We start from the raw sequence: 11,980 nt of genomic DNA on the forward strand, positions 1-11,980 counted from the left end.
TTATAAACAAAAATTGCTATCATGTTATACATATTTGTTATTTATAATATTAAAAACAAAAAAAAATGTATATATAATTACAACTAGTTATTAAATTTTAGTATTTGCAGAGCCGCAAATATCTTAAGGGTGGAGGAGTTATATACATATTAGTACTATCTCCAACCTCCTCTTCATAATCTACTTTCTCTTAATTAGTTTTTATGTTACTTACTCTTACGTAGTTTATAATTTACTTTCTCTTACTTTCATTTAAACTCACTCTCTAACTTACTTTCATAAACCGTTATTTTTTAGTTTAATGTTTAAGCTCAATTAGTCGTTAAGAAAAAATATGTGTTCAGTTGGAAAATAAAGGTGAAATAAATCAGAACCAAAAATCCACTACCTTATTATATATTTAATTGGCTCACAACACGGTTTTACATGAAACAGTTTTTAAACAACTTCGCTTGATGGCGGTTTTATTAACAATGACTTTGATCGTCCTTCGTTCGTCTTGTCAAAGCAAATTGGCGGTGTTCAGTGCGTTCTACTCTACATGCGTAAGGGTTGCATTAGTAAGGCTCGGTATCTACTTGTCAAGTTAGTCGCGCACGTTAATCCCACATTTATTTCCATTGGATGAAAGGAAAAATACCTAACAAATTTTCTGAACTTGAATTGCAATTTCCTGAAATTGAATTGTAAATTTCTGCGTTTAAATTGGAATTTCTGAACTTGAATTGTAATTTTCTGAACTTAAATTGGAGACTCTAAACTTGAGTTGTATTTTTCTAAACTTGAATTGTGATTTTCTGAATTTAAACTGGAAAAGGTGTTGTGAATAAATAAATAAATACATAATGATCTTTTTTATTCTGCAACAGGGTTATATGTCTGGTGGTGCCGGTTACGTAATGAGCAAAGAAGCTTTAACACGTTTTATGGAAAAGGCCTACCCAAACGATAAAATTTGTAGTAAACGTGCTGGTGCCGAGGATAAACAAATGGGAATTTGTTTGCAAAATGTAGGCGTGGTAGCCGGTGATTCACGAGATGAGCATAAGCGTGGGCGATTTTTTCCATCCCAGCCAGAAGGGCATCTAATTCCAAAAAGTGAATCACATTGGTACTGGCGTTATATCTTTTACAAAACAGACGATGTAAGTAGAAATACATTTTGGCTTTGTGTGAGTACTTTAATATATTTCCCTACAGGAAAAACTTGGCGGAAAGGAAGTGCAAAAGAAAAAAGTATAGGGTAAGGAAGAGCAGAAAAATAGATACAGGTTGATGAGAGGTTTTGCGGCAAGTCAGAGAGAGAGAGAGGGAAGACGGCGAGCAAGAATAAGAGAAAAATGTATGCGGAGTGGAAAGTAATTGTGTGATGTAATGGAGTAAGACTAGTAGTTACAGAAAGAAAAAGCGAGTGGTTTTCGGAAAAGGGAGTGAGGGGAAGACTGAGAGCAGGAAGAAAGGGAAGAGAACAAGCATTGAAAGGAGAAGGAATGAAGGAAGGATCGAAAAGCATTATAGTGCGATAAAGGTTGGGAGTGGATATTTAGAAGAAAAATGGAGCGATCCGCGCAGGAGGCAGGTAAATGAGAGGAATTGGTGGAAAAGAGAAAGGTGAAAGAGAGATGAATAGAAAGAAAAGGGAAAAAATCAAAAAGATATACAGGAGAAAAGAAATGCAACAAAATAAGGGGTCTGTTAAAGAGATAGTGGAAGGAAAGGGAATGGGGAGAGGAAAAAAGTGGGAAAGGGATACTGAAATTAATCAGAGAAGAACGAGACAAATAGCTAAGGAAAACGGAGAAAGAAGATAAGGAACAGGGAGAGTAAGAGCAGCAGGTGGAGTGAAATTGGCAAGAGCATAGAGAAAAGAAGCCCGTGATTGACTTCGGTCAGCGCCAAGCTGTGCTTTATCACCGTTGCGGTTTTTGGCCGCCGCCTTATTGCAGCGACGGGTGGAATGCGGGATATTATAGTTATCCCTTTCCTGAAAAATATGTTGCATATTCTAGCGTTTGCAAGGGCTCGGTGTTCTATTTAAGTGATGCACAACGACAGCAGAGCAGCGCGTTTGCGCTTCCCAAGGCAGTCGGTTCTATGTACCGGAGCGACTCGGGATTTTTCCCGAACAAGGACTGTCATTTCAGTGTGACCCCATTTAATTTGTTTCGTCCCTCCCACAAATTGTCATCCTCCCAGCAGCTCCTTGCAGCAGGACGGCTCCATACTCTCTTACTCCGGGAAGGCATCGAATCCAATCCGGGTCCGTCTCCTGACCCCGGTCCTGAGAAATGGTTTTGCTGCATTTGCCAGAAAAGAATCTTTTGAGGACGGTCATACTCTGTTCAGTGTGTCTCGTGCAAGGGATGGTTGCATCGGACAGATTGTTCTGGGCTTGATCCCAAAACCCGACGTCCACGTAACTTTTATAAATCTTTTGTGGCTCCTTGCTGCTCACGCCCAAGGGCGTCCCGTAGTCTACGCCTAAGCGTATCCCCACTACCTTCCAGCAGCTTCGCTGCTCAGCAAGCCACAACAAGTACCCACTGCTGCTCGCGCCCCACGGCGCCAACAACTCAAACAGCTGATACCACTCATAACTACTACCTTCGTAGTAGAGCTGGTAGCAATGCTGAGCATCAGCCCCTGCCCCCGTCTTCTTCTCCTCCCCCCCCCCCCCCTCTTTTCTGGCAGCAATCGTGCAGGTCAAGGAAACAGACTCTTAGTCCCTGCCTCCGTTTGCACCGTCTGCCAGCACAGAATATATAGGTTTGCGACATCCGCTCAATGCAGCTCCTGCCTTGGGTGGTGTCACTTTCCTAGATGTTCTGGTCTCCGCGACGGCAACCCCTCGACGGGTTTCATCGCGCCATGTTGCCAGGTCGCAAACCCAAATCATCCGGGTACCCCAATGCTTGCCCAAGGGCGCCCAGTCCCAAGGCACAAGAGCAATTGCGTCCTGGCCTTCCACAACCTAGGCGTAGTCACCCGTCACTTACCCCTAGAGTGGGGGCGTCACCCCTCATGCACTTCAGAATTCTGCAGTTAAACTGTAATGGACTAACTGGGAAGATTACGGAGATAGTCGATTTCATGAAGCGGCACAACATCCGCATTGCTGCGATTCAAGAGACTAAACTCACAGCAAGATCTGCATTGCAGACCTGCTCTGGTTATAATGTCCACAGGAAAGACCGCGAGAGCGGAAATGGAGGCGGCCTCGCGTTTATTATACACCACTCTGTGCAATATTATATATTTGATCCTGGCATCGACCGCAGGGTCAATGTCTTAGAACGTCAAGGCCTATCTGTCCGGTCAGGCGATGCAAATCTAGAAATCATCAACATCTACATCCCTCCTGTCACCTGTTGCCCCAGTGGATACCGCCCTAATATCGAGGCCTTACTCACTGGCAACAATCGCATTATCTTAGGCGATTTCAATGCCCATCACGACCTATGGCATTCAAACTTGCGGGCGGACAGTAGGGGTGAGATGTTGGCGAATCAAATAGACGAAACGACGTTCTGCACAATAAACGGAGACGCCCCACACGTATGGTAGGAAGCTGTCATAGCTCGCCAGATATCTCAATCGTGAGCGCAGAACTCGTAAACTGCGTCAACTGGCAGCCGATGGTAACATTGGCATCCGACCACCTGCCCATACTTATTTCGTTGGAGCGTACCGCCGACTTCATCGTCACCAAAAACGCACTTTCATAAACTTCAAAAAAGGAAAGTGGGAAGAATATAAATCTGCAACAGACAGCAGCTTTGCTGCCCTCCCTATCCCGACTGATGCCCGCCAAGGGGAGCGTGCCTTCCGTAAGGTCATTGAATCCGCCTCGGCACATTTCATTCCCGCCGGGAGAATTCCCGAAATCCGGCCCCACTTCCCGGCGGAGGCCGCGAGCTTAGCGAGGGAACGCGACCTTATAAGACAGCTTGATCCAGGCGACCCCCAAATAAGGGATATAAACCAACGCATCAGATTGCTTGTGGACGAACACAAGCGGGCGAAATGGGAAGAGCACCTAAGAGGTTGTAACCTCTCTACCGGTGTAGGTAAACTTTGGTCCACCGTAAAGTCCCTATCGAATCCGACTAAGCACAAAGACAAAGTTTCCATCGCCTTTGACGATAAGGTGCTGTCGGATGCGAACAAATGCGCGAGCGCTTTCTGCCGACAATATATAATGCATCCTACGGTCGACAAAGATAGACGGAGAGCCAATAGACACGCACATAAACACAAATTCAGCGCGTCACCAATTACCATCACCGCTAGAGAGGTTGAGGGCGCCATTGGTCGCGCTAAACCATCCAAAGCAGTGGGCCCAGACGGCATAGCCATGCCGATGCTTAAAAACCTAGGGAAAGAGGGTTTCAAATATTTAGCGCATGTCTTCAACCTGTCTCTTTCCACCTTTGTCATACTCGAGAAATGGAAAATGGCCAAGGTGGTCCCGCTACTAAAGCCTGGGAAGCCAGCTAACGTAGGTGAGTCATATCGTCCGATATCTCTCCTATCGCCAGTGGCAAAGACGCTTGAAGCCATTTTGCTCCCTTATTTCCAAGCACATTTGCAGCTAGCCCCTCATCAGCATGGCTTCAGAAAACTACATAGCACTACCTCCGCGCTAAATGTCATTAGCACCCAGATAAATTGCGGTTTGAATCAATACCCCCACCATAGAAAGCTTTTGATACGGTAACCATGGCTCGTTACTGCAAGACCTGGAAGGGTCTACCCTTCCCCCATGTCTTAAAAGGTGGACCGCAAATTATCTGGGTGGTCGGCAGGCATCGGTGCAATTCAGAAACGAAACATCAAAACAAAGGAGAATTAAACAAGGGGTGCCACAGGGTGGTGTTCTATCCCCGCTTTTGTTTAATTTCTACATATCTAAGCTACCTTCACCACCGGAAGGAGTCACAATCGTTTCCTACGCCGATGACTGCACAATAATGGCCACAGGCCCATGCCCAGAGATCGATGAGCTATGCAATAAAATAAACGGCTATCTCCCTGATCTATCCAGTTTTTTCGCCTCGCGAAACCTGGCATTGTCACCGACTAAATCTTCCGCGATCTTATTTACAACATGGACGCCCCAAATGTCGACCATATTGAATATCCACGTCGATGGCACTACGCTACCGACTGTCCTACACCCCAAAATCTTGGGCGTGACGTTTGATCAGGATCTACATTTTGGTGCACACGCAACCGCAATTGTTCCAAGAATTCAGAGCCGTAATAAAATCCTCAAATCCCTTGCTGGCAGTACCTGGGGAAAAGATAAAGAAACGCTCTTGACCACATACAAAGCAATTAGCCAGCGTGCTACGCGTCACCCATATGGTCGCCAAGCCTAAAAACCACCCATTGGAAGAAACTACAGGCCTGCCAAAATACTGCTCTCAGAATCGCCACGGGCTGTCTTCTTATGTCCCCAGAACACCATCTGCATAATGAGGCGAGAATACTCCCCATCAGGGAGAGAAATGAGATGCTGACCAAACAGTTTCTGTTGAATACCCAGAAACCTGGGCATCCCAACAGACATCTGATTGACGAACCAGCACCGCCTAGGGGCCTAAGGAGTCATCTCCGTAAGCATTTTGAGGAAATACGGCACCTGAGAACACAGCCGTATGAAGCGAAAAAACACAAGCAGGTCCTTGGTGAACTCCATAGACAGGCGTCGGACCTTTATGTCGGGAATTGCCCGGTGAATCCAGTACTTGAAGAAAAATATCCAGAACTCGCGGAAGAGGAACGCATACTCCCCAGGGAAACGCGTGTCACTCTTGCTCAACTTCGTTCTGGATACTGTAACAGGTTAAACTCTTACCTATCAACCCCGGCATACAAAATGTATGCCCCGCTTGCAATGTGTCCCCACATGACAACAACCATCTCTTTAATTGTAATGTGGAACCAACGCCTCTAACACCCCTTTCCTTATGGTCCACCCCTGTTGAAACGGCAAGTTTCCTTTGACTCCCGTTAGAGGATATTGATGACAATTTGTGATCGGTCGCGGCTATTAGGTGGGGCGAGCATTGCTACAACAACAACAACAACAGCAGCGCGTTTGCACAAATATTCCTAAAATTTAGACAAACTTGCACACAGCTTTAATTTTTATTATTGTAAATATTATTTATTAATCTTATTTTTGTCTTATAGGGTCTGGCTTGTTGCTCTGACTATGCGGTGTCCTTTCATTACATTCAACCCTCCTCTATGTACGTATTGGACTACTTCATATACAATGTCCGTCCTTTTGGTATTTTTAAAGAGAACGAAACACTGCCAGCAAAACGTAATATGTCTGAATTGTTAGATAAATGGCGAAATGAGAAATCCGATAATCCTCTATGAGCATTCACATATTCATCTGCCAATATTATATGTGCGTGGAAGCATTTACCTACTCAAGGAATTTATGTATATTAAGTAATAAATTTTAAGAGGTTATTAGTGTGTGCACGAACATAATACTGAGTATGTTGTAAATACAAATTTTATACCAACTCTTTATATTTAGGTTTAGTGTAGTACCTAAATATAATTTAATTTTATATATGTAAGTACTTAAAAACACACATATACGAGAGTTGGAACTGACCCAAAACGTTAAAAACCCAGTTAATTGGGACATGATCATATCCATATAACACTACTAGATCCCGCAGACGTTGTTCTGTCCTAAATTTGGTCTATCTGTATATATTTTAATAAGCATTTTCCGTCTAGGTCTGCCCTCGCCCCTCTACATTGTTTCCTAATCTTTGTATTCACTCCTCCCTCCGTATTTTTCGCTTCATCTATCTCCATCTTGGTCTCATTCTATCTCTTTCTCACTCTCCTTTTCTCTTCTCTCAAGTTTTTTCATTCTTCTTCACATCTTATTGCCAGTCCCAGAGGGTGGTATGTATTTTGTTCCAGTCCCCTTCCGAGTCTCAGTCCCAGTCCCACTCCGAGTCTCAGTCTCAGTCCCAGTCCTAATCCCAGTCCCAGTCCGTCTCTGCTCTACTTCCCGGAAAAAAGCATCGTAAATACTAATACCTATAGGCAGTGTCTGGCAAGCGCTCCGATTGTATTTCTGCCATGAAAAGCTCTCAGTGAAAACTCATCTGCCTTGCAGATGCCGTTCGGAGTCGGCATAAAACATGTAGGTCCCGTCCGGCCAATTTGTAGGGAAAAATCAAGAGGAGCACGACGCAAATTGGAAGAGAAGCTCGGCCTTAGATCTCTTCGGAGGTTATCGCGCCTTACATTTATTTTTATTTTTATTTTTATAGGCAAATTTATATACCAAATTTCAGGCAAATCGAATAGGACGTATGTAAATAGGTATGTGGGTATTATTAATTCATGTCTTTATTTCGGCTTCGCATGTATATTTATCAGTTTTGCCAGGTTGATGCGACTAAATCGCATATCACAATGAAAATTACTTTAAAGCTCTCAGCAACAGCTTTCATTTGATATCCATAATACACACACATTCTAGGGTATTCGGAACCATGTTTTGGCCTATATCTCGAGACCCTAATCACCCAGCGGTGTAAAACTTACTCTGTACTAAAGCACACATCAACGCTTCAATTTGATACCCATAATGTAAAAAGACATTCTATGTGTATTCGGGTTCATGTTTTGGCTTATATCCCTAGTCACCCAGCGGTGTACAACTTACTCTGACTAAAGCATGCAGCAACAGCTTCAATTTGATACCCATAATGTAAAAACACATCCTAGTGTTACCCTGATCCACGTTTTGGCCTATATCTCAGGACCCTAGTCACCAATAGGTATGAAAACGACCCTGTACTAAAGCACTCATCAACAGCTTCCATTTGATACCCATAATGTAAAAACTATCTAGGCGTTCAAGGGCCCACGTTTTGGCCTATATCTCGAGATCCTAGTCACCCGGGGGTATGAAAATTACCCTCTACTAAAGCACACATCAACAGCTTTCATTTGATATCCATATCCTATAAACACATTCTAGGGGTACCAGGGTCCATGTTTTGGCCTATATCTCGAGATCCTAGTCACCCAGGGGTATGAAAATTACCCTCTACTAAACCACTCATCAACAGCTTTCATTTGATACCCATATTCTATAAACACATTCTAGAGGTACCCGGGTCCACGTTTTTGCCTATATCTCGAGACCTCACGGAACCCGATACCTTTCCAACGAATGCAAAACCGTGGAAATCGGTTCGTGCGTTCTGGAGTTATAGCGTCAGGAAGGAAACCCCGACTTATTTTTATATTAAGAAACTAACTGATCAAACCAGTTATATGTTATACTATATTTAAATTTTCAGTCACATACCTATGGTTGCCAGACGTACTGATTTAGTAAGTACTGGGCCATATTGTGTTTTACGATCACGTATATAAAAACACTTTCATTCAAACGAAAAATATGAATCTGTCAAACTATTCGTAAAAATGATAATATATTAAAGCCCTCCTTCATAACGGCAAGTTATCTTTTTAGCGCAGATTTAATGGAAAAAATGTATAAGAAATGTACGAGTTTAGCCCCCCATGTCATGAGTTTTAAAGTTAACCTACCAGTCTGCAAGTGTAACTTGCCCCTCATGTGAGGTTAACTCTAAGCGTAAAAGATATCTTGCCGTTCTGCAAGTCCTCCTAAAATTGTAATGAGTAGGTACTCGTTACCACTATTTAAAACTTGCTTAAACCGATTCACCATTTCTGAGCTATTGTGATTTCAAAAATTTATTTCGATCACGGTTCGTATAACACGACAAGAACTTTGACTTGATTGTTCTGAAATTTTTAAACTCCCAATTCAATACATAAATGTTCTTATTTTTTAGAAATTTGTGCTGATTTGTACTATGGTATAAAACGGAAGATAGTTCAACTTAAAAATGTTTGATGTATTTACGTAGTTTTGAAGTTTCATAAAGTTTGTTGTTTTCATAGAAGCGTTCATATGACGTTACTGTTTAAAGCAGAATTAGGAGTATTTCCGGATGCGATTTTCTTTCAGGATGAAAACACAATGATCATCTGAGACAATAATATGCTTTAGCACAATTTATGTGCATACTTTCAGAATACAGTAAAACATGTAATTTTACTATTAAAACTAATGGATAATTACTCATGGATAATGACTCATACTTTCATGGCAGTCTGACCGCAAAACTGAGTACTTGACACTGCCACTTTGGTTCATTTGAACCAAAAATAGTCCCTTCCAACCCCATTAGCCACGATATTGGTACTTTCTGTCTTTTTCACTCAGGTAAAAATTCACAAGATTGCCCAAAAAACTTGTCACACATTCGTTAACCCACATATAATTTTGAATTTATTTCAATGGAACTCTCTCCGCAAAAAATTAATTCTTATGGAAAATTGTAAAAGTTGTCACAGTACCAGAAACGTTTCAAGCTTGTAAAATATATGAAAATAAAAGTTGCTTTGCGCCTAGCATAGCTTATAGCTAGCACTCGTCCGTAAGCCTCTAACACTTCCAAAATTTATGCATTGCAATTTTATGCATTACTTCTCATTTGGCACAAGACATTTTTTTAACTGGAAGGCAGAAATACTTCTTGAAGGCGACTTTATAAATGTAAAACGAATTGTGATAAAAAATAATAATTTTTATATTCAGCTTTTGAAGCAAATGCAAAAGATATTTGATTTGGGAAGAAATAGTTTGTGTAAAACTGTTCCCGTAGTTGCTAGCAGAACCCCATTAACCCCTGAAGCCTGGGTTTAAAACTCACACTTCCTGAATCTAGGCTTTGATATGAAGTTTAAACGTTAGCTTAGCTTCATTTATAATTTATTGAGTTCTCCACATATGTAGTTCGGCAGCACCAGAACCGATCCTTACTAAAACCTAACTACTCTATATATATTATATTTCATTACAATCAACATAATGCTTTGTGAGCAAAACTAGTTTCATAACGCTTGGTTGGTGAAAGACATTGACTTATCCTAGAAATGTGAAAATATTATACAATGAAGTATACTTTATTTTTAGTTGTTCGGTTTGAATTCAACCAAAGTCTTCACAATGTTTAGTAAAATTTTATATGGGAAGCCATGGAAATATTCCTAAATTTTGTCTTTATTCAACGAATACGACTGGCAACCGTGCTTGACAAGGATACAATCAAGATGCGTTTTTTTGTATTTTGTTATACCTATAATCAAATTTAGTTTCTCTTAGGAGTAAATTTATATAGCGAGGACGAAAACCCCTGTTGCTCTGCAATGGTAAGATATCCAGTTCGACAAGCACTTTTACCTGGCCCTATTACCATGTTCATTGCAAAGCCTCTTCGGTAGATATTTCTGAAGGAATTTACTTTACAATTTTGGATATTTTAGAAAAAGTTTACCTCAAAGTCCAAGGATGGAATGTTTCTCAAGTATGTAGCTTGCTACGTGCATCAGAAAGCTATCTCCAATGGCAATGCCAATACTGTTTTGTCAACGTTCTGAGTAATCGTACGAACATTTGGCAAGGCTTTCCTCCCTTACTTCTAGCCATTTTTTTTTCACAAAAGCAATTTTAGGTACTTGAAAAACTTACTTCCTTCTTTTCTATACTGGTATTTCGTTTTTAAATATTTCCTTATTTTTTGAACCAATGATCTCATTGAGTATCATATGCGTCTCAAGGCAATGACATCAGCCTCTCATTAACTAAACAAAAATAATAAAATCTCAAATCTCTTTACATGTATATGCACTTTCGTACACGGAAGTATCTAAAAATGAATTTGATTTTTATTTTTGTTTTAATGGATAACCGATCGTTGCAATAAAGAGCAAAAGTAGTGAATTTCGCGGAAGGAAATCTGGCAACTCTAACCATTTCATGGGTTTCAGTTTTTGGTTGTCCGTAATAACCTATCCATTTTTAAGTTGACGAAGTCATTCAATTATTATTATTTGTGTCATTTGTTAAGTTTTCTGCGTGTTTAATCCCATTCAATTTTGACGACTGATGTATCACATGATCGTACATTACGATTCGACTCAAAGTCTGAGTCTAAATGAAATATTGCCTTAAAGATTTTCTTCCTTACCATATAAGACCTGTTATGTAACTCGATTCGAAAGAAATTTCTTTCGGATTTGAAAAAATGTACATATGCAGTTTGACAGCTTTCGAATCGAGTTATATAATAAAGATCCTGACTTCACAGCTGAAAGTTCAGGAATTTCAAAAATAACTGTATAACTGTATTTATGTATATATACATATGCAAATTAATATTATTTATTATTATTTTAAATATTTAAACATTAAATACCATCTGTAGGGTACTTTTATTGTATTGTGTTTGTTATTTTAATATACTTTTTTCTTTTAAATTTTCACTTCCATTTCTGCATAACAATGTGACAAAAGTTAGATATTTTCACTTTATCACTCCTGGCAGGATCGCCAATATAGTGGTTAATAATTAGCACTATTTTATTTCAGTAAAAAGAAATTTTATTTAATAACTCCTAAAATTATATTATTATTTCCTTTTATATTTTACAACTCAATGAAAATTTTTGAAAGAAAAATTTGAGAATAAATACTTAAACAACTTGATAAATATTATAAAAATTCAAAGTGAAACATGAGTTAAGTTGTATTAAAGTTATACAATAAAAGTACCCTACACCATATTTTGCAATAAAATGTGATTTTAAAACAAAATAGATTTGCCCGTATTATGAATTTTGCAGAAAAGATGTGTCCTCCCTTAAGTAATTTGTAAGTTGGGAGTCCTCTTATTGCCTCCTAAATCGCACTTATATCCGACAAAGGATCACCAATATCGATAACACTCTACAAAACCTTCGCGACGTGTCTATCGCTACAAAAACTTCACTTTTACTTCAGCTCACTTCACGCTGGCCTGTATAATACCTGAAATAATACATTTCCCCG

The 11,980-nt window shown here is 40.2% G+C and overlaps 1 protein-coding gene across 3 annotated transcripts in view; it reads left to right on the forward strand.

Annotated features, from left to right (window-relative positions):
• The window catches only part of LOC137239879 (glycoprotein-N-acetylgalactosamine 3-beta-galactosyltransferase 1-like), a 105,793-nt gene extending 94,060 nt beyond the window's left edge, over positions 1-11,733 (forward strand). For 2 of the 3 annotated variants that reach the window (XM_067765641.1, XM_067765643.1), the window contains exons 4-6: positions 870-1,145; positions 6,199-7,086; positions 7,317-11,733. In XM_067765641.1, the coding sequence (XP_067621742.1) occupies positions 870-1,145; positions 6,199-6,393 (471 nt within the window). In that variant the 3' untranslated portion in view covers positions 6,394-7,086; positions 7,317-11,733. Of the gene's footprint in view, positions 1-869; positions 1,146-1,200; positions 1,244-6,198; positions 7,087-7,316 lie in introns of those variants that run through there. The other variant, XM_067765644.1, reaches the window with a different exon arrangement.
• Positions 11,734-11,980: the final 247 nt, after the last annotated feature.

Source organism: Eurosta solidaginis, chromosome 2 (genome assembly GCF_040869045.1).
Source record: "Eurosta solidaginis isolate ZX-2024a chromosome 2, ASM4086904v1, whole genome shotgun sequence".
Taxonomy (NCBI): Eukaryota; Metazoa; Arthropoda; class Insecta; order Diptera; family Tephritidae; genus Eurosta; species Eurosta solidaginis.